The sequence below is a fragment of the Schistocerca nitens genome, chromosome 2 (assembly GCF_023898315.1).
Source record: "Schistocerca nitens isolate TAMUIC-IGC-003100 chromosome 2, iqSchNite1.1, whole genome shotgun sequence".
Taxonomy (NCBI): Eukaryota; Metazoa; Arthropoda; class Insecta; order Orthoptera; family Acrididae; genus Schistocerca; species Schistocerca nitens.
The window spans coordinates 557231517-557254253 of NC_064615.1; the positions used below are offsets into that span (position 1 = coordinate 557231517).

At 38.4% G+C, this 22737-nt stretch overlaps 1 protein-coding gene across 5 annotated transcripts in view; it reads left to right on the plus strand.

Moving 5' to 3' along the window:
* The window catches only part of LOC126236582 (DNA repair protein RAD51 homolog 3-like), a 45251-nt gene that overhangs the window by 19142 nt on the left and 3372 nt on the right, over positions 1-22737 (plus strand). For all 5 annotated transcript variants that reach the window (XM_049946000.1, XM_049945998.1, XM_049945999.1 and 2 more), the window contains 5 exons: positions 2545-2672; positions 18918-19024; positions 19182-19360; positions 20623-20754; positions 20880-21068. In XM_049946000.1, coding sequence (XP_049801957.1) covers positions 2545-2672; positions 18918-19024; positions 19182-19360; positions 20623-20754; positions 20880-21068 — 735 coding nt within the window. The remainder of the gene's footprint in view (positions 1-2544; positions 2673-18917; positions 19025-19181; positions 19361-20622; positions 20755-20879; positions 21069-22737) is intronic.

A 22737-nucleotide genomic window follows, 5' to 3' on the forward strand; every position in this document is an offset into this window, starting at 1 on the left:
AATCATAGCTGATAAGGAAAAGCTGAACGAAGCGAAAAAGAGCGTAAAGAGAGCAATGAGAGAAGCATTCAACGAATTCGAACATAAAACATTGGCAAACAATCTAAACAAGAACCCTAAAAAGTTTTGGTCATATGTAAAATCGGTAAGCGGATCTAAATCCCCTATTCAGTCACTCGTTGACCACGATGGCACCGAAACAGAGGACGACCGAAGAAAGGCAGAAATACTGAATTCAGTGTTCCGAAACTGTTTCACTGCGGAAAATCGTAACACGGTCCCTGACTTCAGCCGTCGCACGGACGCCAAAATGGAAAATATTGAAATAAACGATATCGGAATTGAAAAACAACTGCTATCACTTAGTAGCGGAAAAGCATCCGGACCAGACGAGATACCCTTAAGATTCTACAGTGATTATGCTAAAGAACTTGCCCCCTTTCTATCAGCAATTTATCGTAGATCGCTGGAAGAACGTAAAGTACCTAGCGACTGGAAGAAAGCGCAGGTCGTTCCCATTTTCAAGAGGGGTCATAAATCAGATGCGAATAATTATAGGCCTATTTCGCTTACGTCAATCTGTTGTAGAATAATGGAACATGTTTTGTGTTCTCGTATTATGACGTTCTTAGATAATACAAATCTCCTTCATCATAACCAACATGGATTCCGCAAACAGAGATCATGTGAAACTCAGCTCGCCCTATTTGCCCAAGAAATTCACAGTGCCGTAGACACTGGCGAGCAGATTGATGCCGTATTCCTGGACTTCAGGAAGGCATTTGATACGGTTCCGCACTTACGTTTAGTGAAAAAAATACGAGCTTACGGAATATCGGACCAGGTTTGTGATTGGATTCAGGATTTCCTAGAAGAAAGAACACAACATGTCATTCTTAACGGTTCAAAATCTGCAGATGTAGAGGTAATTTCGGGAGTACCGCAGGGAAGCGTGATAGGACCTTTATTGTTTACAATTTACATAAATGACTTAGTTGACAACATCGGCAGCTCCGTGAGGCTATTTGCAGATGACACGGTTGTCTACAAGAAAGTAGCAACATCAGAAGACTCGTACGTACTCCAGGAGGACCTGCAGAGGATTAATGCATGGTGCGACAGCTGGCAGCTTTCCCTAAACGTAGATAAATGTAATATAATGCGCATACATAGGGGCAGAAATCCATTCCAGTACGATTATGCCATAGGTGGTAAATCATTGGAAGCGGTAACGACCGTAAAATACTTAGGAGTTACTATCCGGAGCGATCTGAAGTGGAATGATCACATAAAACAAATAGTGGGAAAAGCAGGCGCCAGGTTGAGATTCATAGGAAGAATTCTAAGAAAATGTGACTCATCGGCGAAAGAAGTAGCTTACAAAACACTTGTTCGTCCGATTCTTGAGTATTGCTCATCAGTATGGGACCCTTACCAGGTTGGATTAATAGAAGAGATAGACATGATCCAGCGAAAAGCAGCGCGATTCGTCATGGGGACATTTAGTCAGCGCGAGAGCGTTACGGAGATGCTGAACAAGCTCCAGTGGCGGACACTTCAAGAAAGGCGTTACGCAATACGGAGAGGTTTATTATCGAAATTACGAGAGAGCACATTCCGGGAAGAGATGGGCAACATATTACTACCGCCCACATATATCTCGCGTAATGATCACAACGAAAAGATCCGAGAAATTAGAGCAAATACGGAGACTTACAAGCAGTCGTTCTTCCCACGCACAATTCGTGAATGGAACAGGGAAGGGGGGATCAGATAGTGGTACAATAAGTACCCTCCGCCACACACCGTAAGGTGGCTCGCGGAGTATAGATGTAGATGTAGATGTAGACTCCTTACCCTCTCCCTTAAAACCCACATCCTTTCGTCTTTCCCTCTCCTTCCCTCTTTCCTGATGAGGCAACAGTTTGTTGCGAAAGCTTGAATTTTGTGTGTATGTTTGTGTTTGTTTGTGTGTCTGTCGACCTGCCAGCACTTTCATTTGGTAAGTCACATCATCTTTGTTTTTAGATATATTTTTCCTATGTGGAATGTTTCCCTCTATTATAATCATTACAAACTGATTTAGACAAATTCGTGGAATCTTGTGAAATGTCACTGGACTGCAAATCCTTCTGTCACCACAGCCAAGATTTTGTATTTCAGAGAAAATAACTATTTTGACATAAGAATCAAATGTGAAAGCCTATCTGCCAACAAAAATGTCAATATGTGGCATAAGCGGAAAATCATGAGAGGGTCATCAGCACAATGATTGACTCAGATTTTCATAAATATAAATATCATCTTCGTAAGATCTTGTCATTGGTTACACTTCACTATCCTCTATTCTTTCCCTCTAACTAGATACTTTATAAGAGTTAAGATATGTGCTCCACATCATACGGTATCACTGTGCATGAACAGCCCTTTGTGTTGTTTGACTTCTTTCTATATTTTTATTGTTTCGTTCACCAGACAAGTTCCTTCCTATCAGCAGTAAAAGTTGATTAGTTGGCTATTTCAGTATTTCTTTTTACACAATAGGAGGAGAGTCAGCTGTTTGGCATTGTGACTTTCTGCAAAGCAATTGATGACATGTTAGATGGAGGTATTCCACTGCAGAGCATCACAGAATTTTGTGGAGCTCCAGGTTCAGGGAAGACACAGCTCTGGTAAGCCACAACAATTTCGAAGTTCTCATGATCAAAATTTTATATTTATTTCTTGAGCTGATTGCTTTTATAACAGAAACGTAGTTATAAAGCTGCTATTTACTTGTCATTAAGGACAGTATCATTTTTTAAGAAATGTGCTGATGTATGAAATACATGTGTAGAATAGTTTTGTAAATTTTACAACATAATATTCAATTTTTGATCGGTCTATAGTATGTCTGCTGTGCCGAGAGCCTGAGTTATTTTATCAGTTGCCTTTCTTGGAAGACCATTGATGTAATGGTTTTAAAGTGAAAATTGTGCTTGAGTTAATGAATCGGCCCATAACAAGAGATACTCTTAGGCACCTGATTTTGAGCATGCACAATATGAAATGTTGAAATAAAAAGAAAGAAGTGTGTTGAAGTTAACTTGCTTGGGTAGAATGGCGATGTCTTTCTACACCTGTATTGAGCAAATCTTGTTTTCTATAAAGAGCTGTCATTGTAGTGGAGATCTTATAACCATAACTGACAAGTACCATTGGTGTTATGGCACTCATCCCACAAGTATTGAAAGTTTCATCTTCAAAATTGACAATGGAAGCTCAGAAGCATCGTGTATTGATCTTAGTCACAAAATCTTGTCCAAACCCACCAACCAGTGAACAGATTGCTGAGAACACTTTTGATGCTGAATGTCAGGGAAAGGTATTAATAGAACTGCAAAGATAAGAGGTGCCATCAAAAAGTAACGATAATTTTTGCTTTTGTAACAAAATGGATTTTCCATTGTTTAATTTTTGTTTTTCTTAGAATACTTTTATTTATGCATCAACAACAACTTTGTCCCCTTCAGAGTAACCATCCTCAGATATAATACACTTGTACCAGCAGTTTTTCCAGTCTTGGAAGTACAGTACTTCCGGAACTCACTTTTTGTTATGGCGTTCAGCTCCTCCAGCAATTCTGTTTTTATGCCAGAAATGGTGGCAGAAAGATGTCCTTTCATGGATCTCGTCAGCCTCAGGAATAAAAAGAAGTCACACAGGGCCATGTCTGGTAAATACAGTGGCTGAGACAAAATAACAGTTTTGTTTCTTTACCAAAAATAACAAACAAGCATTGAGGTGTTAGCGGGAGCATTATCGTGATGCAATTTCAACAAGTAGTTTTGCCACAATTCCGGTTGTTTTCTTCAGATTGCTTGACGCAAATGGTGCATAACTTTAAGGTATTATTCCTTATTGACCACAAAGCCGCAAGGCAGGAACTCGTCATGCACTATCCCATTGTAATTAAAACACCAGTGAGAAGAACCTTCACATGTGATTAAACTTGTTGAATTTTTGTAAGCCTTCACCCTTCAGCCAGTTTCCATTGGGATGATTGGGCCTTAGTTTTGACATCATACCCATATACCTATGTTTCTTCCCCTGTTACAACCTCCTTTAGAAGTTCTGGATTGTTATCAATTTAATTCTGCAATACGTGAATGATATCTAAGTAACACAGTTTCAGAACAAACTTTGCTGCAACACGTTTCATGCCCAAAACATCTGAAAAAGTTGCTTGGCATGAGCCAAAGGATATGCTGACATCATCAGCAACCTTTCTGTTGGTGATTCAGTGATTCTCCAGAACCATTTTCTGTACTTATCCACATTGTCCTCAACGCTTGATGCACTTAGATTTCCAAGTCTGTTGTCTCCTTAAATGTCTTCTCGACCCACTTTGAATCATGTATACAACTCTTGTCTTACTCATAGCAGATTTACCAAAGTCCACAATCAACCTTTTGAATACAGGGCTGCCCGTTATTCCAGTTTTCAAGCAAAATTTAATGCAAATTCTTTGATCCATCTTTTCCAAAAGTAAAAATTCACTGAGTACTCAAAAACACATGTAATCCTTTTGACCGTCAGCTGTGAACTAAATATTCAAGACAGCTGGAAATGCAAACATACATCAGGGACATGTGTACCAACAAGGTAAAACCATTTTGAGAATCAAATGTAGAATGCCTGTGAACTTAAAAAAACTCCCATTACTTTTTGATCATACCTTGTGTGTCAAGTCAGTCTGCATAAACTTGTTACTATCCTCTACAAGCTTTAGTGACACATCTGACCAATCATATGCAGTTCAGAGGAAGTTTGAGATGAACTATTTCCTTAAAATGTAACCAGCTTTCGTCACTACATTTCACTTATTTCATTTGCTGATAAACGTCAATCTAGGTATACGCCTGCAACTCAGATTTGTTGCATTTCCTCCACCTGAAATATAATCTAGGTCGAATTTCCATATGTCAGGTGATTTGATCAAATAAATAACATAGCCCAGTCAATCAAAATACTTTTAAACATCCAGAATGAGATTTTCACTCTGCAGCGTAGTGTGCGCTGATATGAAACTTCCTGGCAGATTAAAACTGTGTGCCCGACCGAGACTTGAACTCGGGACCTTTGCCTTTCGCGGGCAAGTGCTCTACCAACTGAGCTACCGAAGCACGACTCACGCCCGGTACTCACAGCTTTACTTCTGCCAGTACCTCGTCTCCTACCTTCCAAACTTTACAGAAGCTCTCCTGCGAACCTTGCAGAACTAGCACTCCTGAAAGAAAGGATATTGCGGAGACATGGCTTAGCCACAGCCTGGGGGATGTTTCCAGAATAAGATTTTCACTCTGCAGCGGAGTGTGCGCTGATATGAAACTTCCTGGCAGATTAAAACTGTGTGCCCGACCGAGACTCGAACTCGGGACCTTTGCCTTTCGCGGGCAAGTGCTCTACCAACTGAGCTACCGAAGCACGACTCACGCCCGGTACTCACAGCTTTACTTCTGCCAGTACCTCGTCTCCTACCTTCCAAACTTTACAGAAGCTCTCCTGCGAACCTTGCAGAACTAGCACTCCTGAAAGAAAGGATATTGCGGAGACATGGCTTAGCCACAGCCTGGGGGATGTTTCCAGAATGAGATTTTCACTCTGCAGCGGAGTGTGCGCTGATATGAAACTTCCTGGCAGATTAAAACTGTGTGCCCGACCGACCTTAACCCATTCATGTCCATTGTGCTTTCTGACAGACTTGGACAATTCTAGTAAAACAGTGCAACATCCTACACATCCATAATTGCTACAGAGTGGCTCCAGTGACACTCTTCTGAGTCTGAAAACTTCCCCTGGCCACCAAACTTCCCAGACATAAACATTATTGAGCATATCTAGGATGCCTTGCAACGTGCTTGTTCAGAAGAGACCTCCACCCCCACCCCCCACCTTTTGTAGTCTTACAGATTTATGGACATCTCTGAAGGACTCATGGTGTCAGTTCCCTCTAGCACTACTTCAGACATTAGCTCAGTCCATGCCACATCGTGTTGTGATGCTTCTACATGCTTGTGGGAGCTCTACACGATATTAAACAGGTGTACCAGTTTCTTTGGCTCTTCAGTGTAGATTTTAACAATTACAAAGTTGCATTATGCATTGTTTCAATCAAATTTATTTGAATTTTGAATTCAGATTTAGATACTTTAACTTACTGGTTATGGCATTTGGCTTTACAAATCATTATAGTGCTTCTGTGACAGTTATCATGTTGAAATGCTACAATTCACATATACATAACAATGCTGACATTATGCTTGTTAGTTGCTGCACAAATACAGTGTGATTTTGGTTCCAAATAAAAATCCTGTGGCTCTACAGTTGACTGCATCATAATTACTATCATTTCTCTTCATATGAATTCCATGAATGATAAAATGGGCTTTCTTTACATTATTTTTAACATTTTTATTAGTTAATTAAAAATCGAGTTAGTTTATCACAGTTCATCCAATAATGTTGCAATGAGCTCTTGCATTTATGTAGCTTTGCACAAACTGTGTTCATTGGTATCGTACTCGTTGATATATATGGAATTGTGAAATGTTTTCCTGTTCTATTACATTAAGTATCCTGCCCCCTCACCTGAAGTATTGCACGTAAGAATTATGGACGAGACTTTGTCATGGCATGCATGCACCAGAATAGGAAGTTCGTTATACAAAATGATTGTGGTGTCTGTATCTTTTGTGAAACAAAGTAGTGACAAATTCTATTCTATTATTCATATTACATAGAAATTTTATACGAAGAATGTATATTCCGTTTTATAAATGCCTTCTCAATGTTCTTCCTCTATGCCCTGAACTCGCAAGCACTGCCAAAACTTGTATTTGAAGCATCACCGTTCAGTATCCCACTCCTCCTTTATTTCATTCAAATGTTTTGTCTTTCTCTAAGACACAGTCTCAATTACTAATGTTCAGTCAAAAAACAACTACATAAACTATATACAGTTTTAAACAATTGATGCACAGTTAAGCCGTACAGTTTCTAATATTATACAATTAAAAGTTAAATGTCTCAGGTAAGTAGGAGCCAAGTTCGCAAAATAAGATGCCAATTAAATACATTACTAATTAGAATCAATTCTGGTATTTTGTCCACATATCAGGTAGTTTTCCCCGTACAATAGCATAGCAAATCACTTCAAAATGTTACTGGTATTTGTATATAACATTTCTTTCATGTAAATGACATAGCAGCACCTTCCAGACACAAACCATCATTGGGAAAATAATATACTTCAAATTAAAGTGGTCGTTTTGTCATCTAGAAAAGATGTAAGATTTCATTGTTATGAAATATTTTTGTAAAAAGATAGCAAATTCAAGTGAGCATCAGAGTGCATTTTCAACTACTGCAAGTTCCTTAGCTCATACAAGAATAGAGTGTAGTGTAATGATCATTTGATAATGTTACATCAGATTCATCGTCTACAGTTAGTACAAGTTGTCACTCTTTTATAACAATTTCATTCCATCACTTTTTGTGTAATTTGGTGCTTATGATACAAACCACCTCATGTGAATGATCAAGCTTGTGTACATGTAAATTAGTGCATAAATCAGTTGTTTCAGTGCGTATAGACTCTTTTAGTATTGCTTTCACAAAAGTATACTTCAGTAATAATATATTTGCTTATGCTTTGTATAGTTTTGTATGTATAATAGAACTGTTTTATATAATTTGAAGGTAAAATACTACTTGGCATTCTTTGATGTCAACAGGAATACATTCTCTGATTTCAAAGTACTAGAGTGTATGTACAAAATTCAGGTGCATTTGTATACCTCATATTTGGAAAAATGTATCTTTGACAGCATGACAAAGTGATTAAGCCCTTTCTTTACTGTGTTATCTTCCCCCCCCCCCCCCCAAAAAAGTACTGATAACTCATTTACACTTCTCACAACTAATGGCACAAAAACTCTAAGTATAAATCCAAAGCAGTTTCAAATTCCCTTGAGAGAATCTACTTCTAGATAGTAGTGTTCCACTGAATTTATTGCTTCCCAGAAAATTGCTATATAGCAACAAAATTGTTTGGTGTACTACCACTGAATATTACCCCCAAATCTCATTTATGTCAAAAATAGTTTTCTGGTTTCATTCAGTTTTGAGCATTATTTTCTTTAAATAGTCTTGATTTGCTACAAGAAATACTCAGTTGGTGAAAAATACTAGTCAGCAACATTGTTTTCTTCCAAAACATTGTCCATAAATAACTATTTTACTACTTCTGTTTTCTTAAGATATGTTTTACTCTAAACTCATTAGACGTAGTTAGTACATGTCTTCATATCACCATCAGACCTACAGTAAACACAGTAAATAACTTCATCTTATTTCCAGGAACAGACATATACTTAGTGACAGAACTGATCACCACAAACCCCAGTAGAGAATAAATTTCTGTAATACATAGCATCACAATCATCATCTCCAAAATACTACAGTATATCCAGTGTTTCATCAGTATCTCATCAAATCATGAAGAAAATCCTTACAAATCATCATCATAGGAAATATACTCCTACATCACCATAACATCATATTCATGGTAAACATCTTATATCACAACATAAATGTAAAACCTACCATCTCCCCACTATAAGATATGGTGACCATTGTGTATCAGTTCTCAAATCATAATCATCCAGCACATTTTCAGTAGTTTCAAAAATGAGAAAACCTTTTCTGAAATACTTCAGACATTATTCCAGTTCACACACAGTTACTCATATAAAATATAGTTCACACCTGTTATAGCTTTCAAAGATTACACATGTGGTCTGATTAAGTATATTTCTTTTATTTTCAATTTCTGATATTTTAACTTCTTTACAGTGCTTTTACTTCTGTGTTTGTTAACATTTGCATAAATTGTGGGTGTAACATCAGTACAGCGAATTTTATTTCTGACTTTCGTAACAGTTTGTTGACAATCATCCACTTCTGGCAATCCATCCATGTTAAAAATTAAATTTTCAGTGTCTGCTGAAAAAATCTCATTTTCTTCAATATAAATGCTCTCGTTTCATTTATCTGATCTAAATCTACATTTATAATATTTTCAACAAAGCCAAACTGTGCATCTGATTGTGCTATAGTTCTACCATAAGTTGCTTTTTTTAAATCTGTGACCTAATTACTAAAGCTTGAAATCTTGTTTCTCAAATTTTTTACTTCATAATAGCAAATTTACACACACACACACACACACACACACACACACACACACACACACACACACACACCCTCCGCGCGTCTGATCTAGTCAATTCCATGACTGTCCTAAATTGTTAGTTCAGTTGCCATTGCATTTATTTTACTCCTCAACTCTTTATTCTGATCACTTAAATAATTAAATCATTCCTTGAGGCGTCATGTCATTTGTTTGTTTCAGATTGCTATTAAATAAATTTTTGTAATAACTATGTAAAAACTGATTAGCGTCCTCTTTTTGGTTTTCTATGCTGAAGTCTTGCCTAACACAGAAAAAAAGAAAGAAAAAATGTTTCATAGTTCACTCAACCTAACCAGTCTTTCACTACAGTACAGGAAAAAAATTAAATGCATAGTTCTTATTTTTTCAATGTTGATGGCCTGTGTACTTCTTTACATTCGTTCAGTTCCCCACATTCCTTACCCATCTGACCATTTCGTTTTTGATCAGTAATGTTGTCGGCACTGTCCATGTCCATAATTTTGAATTTGGTTTTTGTGGTGCATAGGTACCTGAAACTTAAAACCTGGTTATAACTTCAATCTCCTGACGTTTTCACACATCCCAGCTCCTAACACCATTAAAACTTAACCAGATTTCATGCTTACATTTCAGTTACTTAACTCACTGAAAATCGTTCATTTTGATTGAGGTATGTAACTCAAGTCAGGCAATTTTTGTCGATTATCAAATAGAGAACATAGTAGAACCAGTCAAAGTCTTTTTTTAAATGTGGTTATTACATCACAACACAGATAAAAGTGGGTGAACATGATGTAAAACTGACGCAAAAACTAAAGCAATACTAACTCCACTTGGCTATTGCCATTACTGCTTACATAGATTTCGACAATTGCAAAGTTACATTATGCAATGTTTCAGTCAAACTCATCTGAATTTCCAATTGATATTTTGATGCTTTTTCAAAACTGGTTATGGAATTTGGCTTTACAAATCAGTGGTTTCTGAAACCTTTTATCATTTCGAAATATTACAATTTACATACAAGAATCACCTCAAATAAACATCCATAACAGTGTCCCAATTAATTTTGTTAATTGCTTTATGAGCAAAGTGTGATTTTAATTCCTAAAATAAATCCTGTGTCTTTATAGCTGACTGCATCATGATAACTATCACTTTACTACACGGTGACAATAGTTGAAAAATTCATCATAACTTCCGAGTGGTTTTCTCAGGACGTTCAAACTGCCCGGTTGGCCATGGGCATTATGGGAATTAGTATATACATGCATGGTTTTGTTTAGTGCTGGGTTCATCAAGAAGCAAATTGGGACATTTGAGAGACCAGGAATCTAGATTTTGCAATCGAGAAGTCTCGTCACCCTCTATGGGTGACTGTGTGATGTGCGATCCAGTCACGGGATAATCGGTGCGACATTCCAGATAGCATTGTCACTACCAAATGATAGGTGAAGGCTTTGGAAGATGATTTCATCCCCATTATCCAAAGTGACCCTGGTTTCGACAAGATATGGTTCACGCAAGATGGAGCTCAATCCCAGTAAAGCAGAAGAGTGTTTGATGTCCTGGAGGAGTACTTTGGGGACTGCATTCTGGCTCTAGAGTACCCCGACTCGAATGGCATGAGCCTTGATTGGCCGCCATATTCTCCAGATCTGAACATATGTGACTCCTTTTTGTGCAGCTATATTAAATACAAGGTGTACAGCAATAACCCCAAAACCATTGCAGAGTTGAAAACAGCCAGTCAGGAGTTCGACGACTTTGATGTTCTGACACTTCAGTGGATCATGCAGAATTTCACTATTCGTCTGCGCTACATCATCATCAGTGATTGCAGGCGTATTGAACATGTCATAACCTAAATCCAAACAACTGTAGCAATGTTCACATGTTAAATAAAGTGTGTGCATGCTATGGTTTGTAACTAATTTATGTTTTTGTTTCATATAGTTCAATAACTGTCACCCTGTCTGTATGAATTCCATGAATGAAATTTTTTGGTTCAGTATCTTTAGATATAAAATGTGGTGATGGAAACATGCAACATGATCATTTACACTTCACTGGTAAAGTGTTTTCTCTGCAGGGAAATGAATCAGTATAAGTTAATTGAATTGCACGACAATGCTAAAGGTGAAAGCCTTGCTGTTATTATTATTATTATTATTGTTATAATAATAATAATAATAATAATAATAATAATAATAATAATAAGACAGAGGATGAGATGGTCAGATGAAGTTAATCGACACCTCATGTTCTGTTATTACCAAGCAACAAACCTAGGAACCAACACAACTGGATACAGATCACAAGTATACACAACATTTATTACCAGATACCCAGAATTAAAATTTTTAACAGAACAACGACTAGCTGATCAGATCCGTGTAATAATCAAAAATAACAGGATACCCCAGTCAGAATTAGAAAACATCAAACAACAAGTACAACAAATACTGGAACAAAATAATGTGCAATCAGAAGAAGAAGAAAATACAGTAATGGACTCAAACATCCCAGAGCAAACAAACAAAGAACACCACGCACCAATTAAACAATCAGAGGAAAACGAAATCTTAAGACAGCCACCAGAACAAGCACAAATAGAACACGAAGTGACACACATGTTAGATATAGAAGAAAAATTTCAGCTGACATATATAGAATACAAAGACACAAATACAGACATAAGACTATTCTTGCATAGACCACCAAATAACCCACAAGTCGAAACAACAATAAAAACTATCAACACAATCATACACAACAAAATAAATGAAAACACAACTATGGAAGAGTTACAACTACTGGTTTATATAGGAGCACTCACTACACTAAATATACACACTAGACAGAGATCAGAACCAACCAACACACAGAAGAAACCCACAAAACCAGCATGGCAACACAGGCTACAGATCAGAATAGAAAAACTGAGAAAAGACATCGGACAGCTAACACAATTTATAAGAAATGAAATCTCGGAAAAAAAAACGAAAAAGGTTAGGTAAAATCTCACAACAAGAAGCGACAGAGCAATTAGACGAAAAGAAGCAGAAATTACAAGCATTAGCCAAACGACTCAGAAGATACAAAAAAAGTGAAAATAGAAGGAAACAAAACCAAACATTCAACACAAACCAAAAGAAATTTTACCAGACAATAGATAACACACACATTAAAATAAACAATCCACCAAACATAACAGACATGGAACACTTCTGGAGCAACATATGGTCTAACCCGGTACAACATAACAGGCATGCACGGTGGATACAAGCAGAAACAGACACATACAAGATGATACCACAAATGCCTGAAGTGATAATTTTGCAACATGAAGTCACCCAAGCAATTAATTCTACTCACAATTGGAAAGCCGCTGGAAATGATAAAATAGCAAATTTCTGGTTAAAGAAGTTCACCTCAACACATTCACATCTAACTAAATTATTTAACAGTTACATTGCAGACCCATACACATTCCCTGATACACTTACACATGGAATAACTTATCTGAAACCTAAAGATCAAGCAGACACAGCGAACCCAGCTAAATATCGCCCCATAACATGCCTACCAACAATATACAAAATATTAACTTCAATCATTAAACAGAAATTAATGACACATACAACACAGAACAAAATTATAAATGAGGAACAAAAAGGCTGTTGCAAAGGAGCACGAGGATGTAAAGAGCAACTGATAATAGATGCAGAGGTGACATATCAAGCTAAAACTAAACAAAGGTCGCTACACTACGCATAAATTGATTACCAAAAAGCTTTTGATAGTGTACCCCACTCATGGTTACTACAAATATTGGAAATATACAAAGTAGATCCTAAATTGATACAGTTCCTAAACATAGTAATGAAAAATTGGAAAACCACACTTAATATCCAAACAAATTCAAATAATATCACATCACAGCCAATACAGATTAAGCGTGGAATATACCAAGGAGACTCATTAAGTCCTTTCTGGTTCTGCCTTGCTCTGAACCCACTATCCAACATGCTAAATAATACAAATTATGGATACAATATTACTGGAACATACCCACACAAAATCACACATTTGCTATACATGGATGATCTAAAACTACTGGCAGCAACAAATCAACAACTCAACCAATTACTAAAGATAACAGAAGTATTCAGCAATGATATAAGTATGGCTTTTGGAACAGACAAATGTAAGAAAAATAGCATAGTCAAGGGAAAACACACTAAACAAGAAGATTACATATTGGATAACCACAGCGACTGCATAGAAGCGATGGAAAAAACGGATGCCTATAAATATCTAGGATACAGACAAAAAATAGGAATAGATAATACAAATATTAAAGAAGAACTAAAAGAAAAATATAGACAAAGACTAACAAAAATACTGAAAACAGAATTGACAGCAAGAAACAAGACCAAAGCTATAAATACTTATGCCATACCAATATTGACCTACTCATTTGGAGTAGTGAAATGGAGTAACACAGACCTAGAAGCACTCAATACACTTACACGATCACAATGCCATAAATATAGAATACATCACATACATTCAGCAACAGAAAGATTCACATTAAGCAGAAAGGAAGGAGGAAGGGGATTTATCGATATAAAAAACCTACATTATGGACAGGTAGACAATTTAAGAAAATTCTTTATAGAACGAGCAGAAACTAGCAAAATACACAAAGCAATCACTCATATAAATACACTCCTGGAAATTGAAATAAGAACACCGTGAATTCATTGTCCCAGGAAGGGGAAACTTTATTGACACATTCCTGGGGTCAGATACATCACATGATCACACTGACAGAACCACAGGCACATAGACACAGGCAATAGAGCATGCACAATGTCGGCACTAGTACAGTGTATATCCACCTTTCGCAGCAATGCAGGCTGCTATTCTCCCATGGAGACGATCGTAGAGATGCTGTATGTAGTCCTGTGGAATGGCTTGCCATGCCATTTCCACCTGGCGCCTCAGTTGGACCAGCGTTCGTGCCGGACGTGCAGACCGCGTGAGACGACGCTTCATCCAGTCCCAAACATGCTCAATGGGGGACAGATCCGGAGATCTTGCTGGCCAGGGTAGTTGACTTACACCTTCTAGAGCACGTTGGGTGGCACGGGATACATGCGGACGTGCATTGTCCTGTTGGAACAGCAAGTTCCCTTGCCGGTCTAGGAATGGTAGAACGATGGGTTCGATGACGGTTTGGATGTACCGTGCACTATTCAGTGTCCCCTCGACGATCACCAGTGGTGTACGGCCAGTGTAGGAGATCGCTCCCCACACCATGATGCCGGGTGTTGGCCCTGTGTGCCTTGGTCGTATGCAGTCCTGATTGTGGCGCTCACCTGCACGGCGCCAAACACGCATACGACCATCATTGGCACCAAGGCAGAAGCGACTCTCATCGCTGAAGACGACACGTCTCCATTCGTCCCTCCATTCACGCCTGTCGCGACACCACTGGAGGCGGGCTGCACGATGTTGGGGCGTGAGCGGAAGACGGCCTAACGGTGTGCGGGACCGTAGCCCAGCTTCATGGAGACGGTTGCGAATGGTCCTCGCCGATACCCCAGGAGCAACAGTGTCCCTAATTTGCTGGGAAGTGGCGGTGCGGTCCCCTACGGCACTGCGTAGGATCCTACGGTCTTGGCGTGCATCCGTACGTCGCTGCGGTCCGGTCCCAGGTCGACGGGCACGTGCACCTTCCGCCGACCACTGGCGACAACATCGATGTACTGTGGAGACCTCACGCCCCACGTGTTGAGCAATTCGGCGGTACGTCCACCCGGCCTCCCGCATGCCCACTATACGCCCTCGCTCAAAGTCCGTCAACTGCACATACGGTTCACGTCCACGCTGTCGCGGCATGCTACCAGTGTTAAAGACTGCGATGGAGCTCCGTATGCCACGGCAAACTGGCTGACACTGACGGGGGCGGTGCACAAATGCTGCGCAGCTAGCGCCATTCGACGGCCAACACCGCGGTTCCTGGTGTGTCCGCTGTGCCGTGCGTGTGATCATTGCTTGTACAGCCCTCTCGCTGTGTCCGGAGCAAGTATGGTGGGTCTGACACACCGGTGTCAATGTGTTCTTTTTTCCATTTCCAGGAGTGTACATCGGCTACACCACTACAATTTCATAACCACCTCTACAACCCTTTAGACCACATAACATCAACAGATACGAAGAAAGTAAATTGGAAAAAGAAAACACTTCATGGCTAGCACCCGTATCATCTAACACAGCCACACATCGATCAAGACGCATCCAACACATGGCTAAGAAAAGGCAATATATACAGTGAGACAGAAGGATTCATGATTGCAATACAGGATCAAACAATAAACACCAGGTATTACAGCAAGCATATTATTAAAGATCCCAATACCACAACAGATAAATGCAGACTTTGTAAACAACAAATAGAAACAGTAGATCACATCACAAGCGGATGTACAATACTAGCAAATACAGAATACCCCAGAAGACATGACAATGTCGCAAAAATAATACATCAACAGCTTGCCTTACAACATAAACTTTTAAAACAAGAAGTTCCTACATACAAGTATGCACCACAAAATGTACTGGAGAATGATGAATACAAATTATACTGGAACAGAACCATTATAACAGATAAAACAACGCCACATAACAAACCTGACATCATACTCACCAATAAAAAGAAGAAATTAACACAACTAATCGAAATATCCATACCCAATACAACAAATATACAAAAGAAAACAGGAGAAAAAATTGAAAAATACATCCAACTGGCTGAGGAAGTCAAAGACATGTGGCATCAGGATAAAGTTGACATCATACCAATTATACTATCAACTACAGGAGTCATACCACACAATATCCACCAGTACATCAATGCAATACAGCTACATCCAAACATATATGTACAACTACAGAAATCCGTAATTATTGATACATGTTCAATTACCCGAAAGTTCCTAAATGCAATATAACACATACCGTACAGTTAATAAGAAGTGACGCCTGATCAAGGTCCGCGTCACTTTCCATTCTTAACCAGACTTAACGTCTGAGAAAGTAAAGAAATAATAATAATATCATACAGACGGGGAAAATGGCATAAATTTTATATCACTCACTTGTGAAGTGTTTCTTCCTTGTACCTTTTTTTATGAAAATCAACAGATTAGTCTGCCAACATCATAAGAAAATTATCTTCTAAATGAAACTTCAGTCAGATGTAACCAGAAAAAAATCTAATTTTTCGGTATAGCAGACAGGCGCATGCAGATAGTTATTAAAAATGTCACCTTCCAGAACGAGAGATTCCTTCATCAGTCAGAATCAGAGGAACTGTTTGGAGAAGTCAAACAGCTAAAATCACATAGGAACTTGGGTTAGGAGAGACATGGTGGAACAGGAAAAGGGTCATGTTTCTTCCAACTGTTTTCTGTATTTGGCTAATTGCAGGAGCCTTTGCTTCAATCTTTGTGCACCTGTACTTGTTGTCACTTCACAGGTAATATTCTTATCTGCCCTTATTTACTATACTCATGTTTATATAATATAAATTTTAATTTACATCTTGGAAAAAAGAATTAATTCTGGAGATTGGTGTAAGGAAGGCACAACTTGGCATTCGATACTACCCATTAGCTTTGAACCATGATGTAGTTCTGTTGTGATGGGTGACATCATTCATTAATGAGCTTAGGCTTTTAATCAGTCGAAGATTTGTTGTTGTAGTAATGAGCAAAACAGTGATTACAATTTACATGAACTTGGAATTATTTATGAAAACATTTTCTTGACCAGCATGCTACTTTCTTCAAGATCTCAAGGCTCAGTTTGTATCTTACATTGAGAAACTGTTACTCTCTTCTTTTATTTGTTCCTGTCCTTGCACTGTAGTGTTTGCTAAATGAGTCCTTCTATTGTATTTAATAGTCATTTGTCATGGTGGGAAATGGAGGATCAGGAGATGACTATTAAACTTTTGCAAATGTAAGGTGTAATCTGAGAATATTGTTAAGTGTCATGTATGTGATAGTCTTGTTGCATTTGATTGGTCGTCTGATAGTTACGTGTGGAGATGTTGCTGTGATAATATGTGGAGGTCAATAATTTGCGGTGCCTTATTTGATGGTAAAGTTTTGTGTTCTTTAGTGATGTTAACTTACTATTTTTTGTGAGTTCTCTGCAAGATATCCCATGCATAAAATGGGGTTAGTGGAAAATATGACAATCTATAGATTTCCTTTATGCAGAGAAGTGTGTGGGGAACTGATTAAATATAGAAATATAGTGGTCCTCTGGGGGGGGGGGGGGGGGGGTCCACAGGGTGGCAGTTGAAACATTTGAATCATAGTTTGGTGAGAAGTAATAGTATGGGAGGGGCATGATGATGTAGGGCTTTGTGTGGGTGGCGGGTGGACTGTTTCTAGTGGTGTTTCTTTGGATGTCGAGTTTTTGGTGATGGAAAATTGCAATTTTGGTTTCACTTATTTGGGAATATATTATAGAGGGTTGTATTTTTCTGGCAGCTGTGTTTGCATCTTATGAGGAGTTGGGCAGGAAGAGCTAGAACTGCCTCGTGCTTAACCACAAACTGGGAACTTTGCAAATACTGTTGAGAAGTTGTGAAATCTGTTATAGAGAAGGGTGAAAGGAGAAGGCACTCTTCTATGCAGCAGGCCATCTTGATGAGTGCTGCTTGTAGAAGAGTATACCTCAGGGTTTTTGTATTTTTCTTGGGTTCATATCGATAACAGGTAAGGTGTAGAGCTCCCAGCTTGTTAGTTAAATTGATTTTGTTTTTTGAGGCGTGAGAGACGGAGGGAGGTGGTGACAAGTTGCTTTGGTTGAGTTTGTTTCATGCATGCCATTGGATTGTCTTTAGGGTTTTTTCATGTTTAGGTATGTTTTTGTTATTCTTCAAAAAATGTTTTTTAAATTAATTGTTAAATGATGTTAGTTTATGATGTGTGACAGCTTGTGTCTTTGTTTTGTTAAATTGGCTTTTTTGTGCAATTTACAATTTTTGAAGTTTGTAACTGGAGCTGTTAGGGCTTTTTTGTATTGTGTTGTGTATTTCTGTTTATATATTAATTTAATTGCTGTCTAAGGGGAATATCAAGTGTATTTAATTTCTGGGATTTGGGTTCTCTGTATTACCATTGCCCTTTTCACTTTTTCACTTCAGATCAAATTTTGTTTTGGTACCAGCTATAGTTGGTTTTTGGTAATTTTGTCTGTTTGCACCTTTTAAATAAACTGTTATGTCATGTTTATCTGGTTGTTTCTTTTACTGTTGATGTGATTTTGTTGTTGTTTTGTATTTGAATTTGTCCCTGTGTAAGACCCACAATTTCATTTGTTATTAAAGATTAGTACAATCCTGTACTTGGTTTATATTTTCACACCATATGAAAGACTGATCTAATTGCTTGCCATTTTGAAGTCAGGTTTGTGTTGTATCTTTTTGTGATATCTTTGATGAAAGTTGACTGATATGTTCAAAGACTCTGGCTTATCCCTCAGCACATAGCTTTCACTCTTGTACACAGTTTCATTTGCATAAACTGACATTCTGTTTCAAGTTTATGATATTATAGTGCTTTTGTTATCACAGCTTGCAGCTTTGTGTTGATGTGCAGATTCCGAGCATATTTGGTGGTCATGAAGCAGAAGCTGTGTATATAGACACTTCAAGCAGTTTCACATTGATTAGATTGTCAGGTATATCAGTTGCTTGTCATCTTTCTTTTTTATTTTGAATGAGATTTTTTCTGCAATATATTGGTTATTCTATCATATCAACTCGGTATATACAATTGGACTAAACTTTGTAGTAATCAACTACTGTTTCATGTTTTTTTTTCTTTTTTTTTTCCAGATATGGCTGATGCTTGCATCAGTCATTGTTCTTTAATTGCCAGACAACAAAGTAAACTCCCTGCCTCAACTTTCACAATGGAAGCAATAAAAAATGGCATATCTTATATATCAGTAACAAACCACATACAGCTGTTGGCTGCAGTCTTTCAACTCGATGACATTTTAGAAAAAAGAAATGTAAGTTATGTAGAAGAGAATTACTTGTTCCAAAGAGTTAGTAAATATTAAGCTTTTTCTGTTGGTATGTATGAGTTATGAAAAAGATTTGTGTAAATCAGGATAGATCAGTACTCACCAAATTGATGGTTACAGTTGTAGTAGGCAGGTATATATAAAAAATGAAAAGTTGCTAAGTATTTAGACTATGGAAGTAAGGTGATAGTGCAGATGGAATGTGACAGGTTTGGGAAATATCTTATTGGGTGAAACAATTAAATACTTATATGGTCAGGTTTGGAAACAATTTGTAGGAAAAAAGGTACAGTTGGGAAGAAAGTAGTGGAAAAAAGAAGAAAGTAGTGGAAAAAAGAAGAAAGTAGTGGAAAAAAGAACGGAAGTACAGAGAGAATGGGATAAGAACGACAAAGGGATACAAACCACTAGAGTGACTGAACTGTCACTCAATAGATAAGTAAGGGGGGAGGGGAGTGGAGAGGATAATGTACTGGCAGTAAGATAAAAATAGGTTGGGGGACAGGAGGCAACATGGCAGGTGGAGAACAGATAAGAGTGATATTTCTGGCAAGAGTGTGGCAGGAGTTAAGGATATGTTGAAGAAAGAGTTCCCATCTTTGTAAATGAAACAATTAACAATAACAGTATTATGAAAAGGAAAGTTGCTACTCACCATATAGCGGAGATGCTGAGCCACAGATAGGCGCAACAAAAAAGACTGTCACAAATAAAGCTTTCGGCCAGGGAGGCCTTTGTCAACAATAGACAACACACACACGCACGCGCGCGCGCGCACACACACACACACACACACACACACACACACACACACACACACACACACACACACACACACACTTATCCTGTCACACAAAAGCAACTCATACACGACTGTAAGTGTGTGTGTGTTTTTGTCTATTGTTGATGAAGGCCTTACTAGCCAAAAGCTTTATTTGTGACAGTCTCTTTGTTGTGCCTATTTGCGCGACATAGCATCTCCGCTATATGGTGAGTAGCAACTTTCCTTTTCATAATATTGTTGCATTTCATCTTGGATTTTCTATTGTTTGATTTTTACACAACTAACAATGTCATATTCTCCCCCCCCCCCCCCTCCCGCCCATTCTGTTGCACAGCACCCAGTGAGCATGGATTTATCCTCACATACATATTATTTTCGACCTTGGATTTTTTTTAACATTGCATCAAATTTATTTTGTGTAAATGTTGCATGTTTGTTAATTTTGCACATTTCTGACATACAGGTAAAATTGATTGTCATTGATAGTATTACATTCCCTCTCCTATATGGAGAACTGAGCAGCATCCAGAGAACAAGACTGTTGCATCAGATCCTTGATGAATTGCATCTATGTGCTAAAAAATTCAAAGTTGCGGTGAGTGTTTACTTCTCAAATGAACCATATGTGATAGTATTGGGTTTTCACATAACTCAGTGACTGTATCTATCATGTTGATCTCTATAAAATATATGCTCATTTCTTGTGGAATTTATACATAGGTCATTGTAACAAATCAGTTGACTACAAAAGTCTTTGCTGATGGCACCTCACAAGTTGTTCCATCACTGGGAGAAAGTTTTGGTCACCGTATTAATCATCGCATCATGTTAGGAGCTGAGAAAGGTGGCACTTTTGCAGCAGTGCTCTTGAAAAGTGCTGTGTACCCATGTGCTTCTGTCGGCTTTCAGGTATCTGACTGTCTCAAAATAGTTTGTAGTTTTAAACCAGATAAAGGTGATGGTAGATCTACTTGTAAATACAGAAATAAACAGGTACACAGTGTAATATGTAAAGTTGACAAACTTTTAGTTTTATGAACCATGAACAAGCATGTTTGACACATATCTCAAGAAAGATCAAAATCATCATTCAAATGGATGCTAGGATTGTTCTTTTGAAACAGATAGGCAAGTTTCTTTGCCAGTCCATGTCCAACGTGAGGTTGTTTTACATTTAATGAAATCACTAGCAGAACATTTTAAGATATAACATCTCTTTTTCACTTTGATTGTTGGCTGACTTCAGTATCCATTACATCACAAAATCTACATACCTTTTCCTCTCTCCTTTTCTTATAAACATGCTTCTGTTTGTGAAACCAGGGGCTGTCTGTCTTTCATGTGTGACTGTGAATTCACTGTTGGCTTTTATGCTAGTAATTATACCTTTCATACGGGGGTTGGAACTTAAAATAGTGGCAACTATATATTCACAACCGATACAAGAGAGTTACATGTTTGCACCTGTTACTGTCCTTCAAAGTAGTCACCAGTGTTGTGTAGAACCTGTTGCCAGTCATGTGGAAGGCATAGTATACCGTTAGCAGAGCCTGTTCTGTTCATGGTGTGAATGGAGCGGTCTACTGCCTGTTGATTCTCTGGAACAATTCCGAAGCGAATGCTATGAAGTGGTTCCTTCATCTTGGGAATCAAATCAAAGTCACAAGAACTTAAGTCAATGGAGTGTGGTGGACGTTGCAGTACTTCAGTCCCATCGACCAAAAAGAGCAGCCACAGCTTGCGCTGTATGCGCCCACGCATTGTTGTGCAAAATGATGGGTAGGTTGTGCAGAAAGTGTCGCCGCTTCTTTCTCAACGCTGGTCGCAGGTGATGCTCCAAAAACGAATGGTAATATAGAGCTTTGACTGTCTACCATGGAGAAATGTAATGCGTTACGATAACACCATCACAGTTGTACACGAAAATCACTTAACTTTCACCATACTTGGGCTCTGACGCACTTTCGACTTTCGCAGCAACCCATAATGACACCATTCGTGACTGGTGTTTCAGTTTTGGCTTGTACGATGTGGTCCACGTCTCATCCAGTGTTACGATATGGCGGAAGAAATCCTCTCCTTCGCACTCATAGCACTCCAAGTGCATCTGAGCAGCATTGTAATGCATTCATTTCAGCATTTCCATCAAGTCATGCGGAACCCATCGTGATGCAGATTTTCGCATGCCCACGTGTTTGCTCAGGATGTGTAGCACAGTCATATGCTCTAATCCAGTTTTGTGGGCGTGCTCACGAATCATATGGCATCGATCACTGTCCACTAACACGCCAAAAGCATGCACATCTTCTTCAGAGATGCTAGGATGACCTGCCCAATGCATGTCTGCCACAGTTTGCCGACCTTCATTTATGCAACGTGCCACTGTTCTGTACAGCAATGCTGATTCCCCACACGCCTCTTGAAGACCTTGATGACACTGTCATGCTGTAAGACCTCTTGCACATTCAGTCTTGATCCAACTCCATTGTTCCTGTTTCGAAAACATAGTGACACCATTACGTTAGACTGCTCACTCACAAGTGAATGTGTTTTCCTCGATTGTGCACATGCTGGTGAC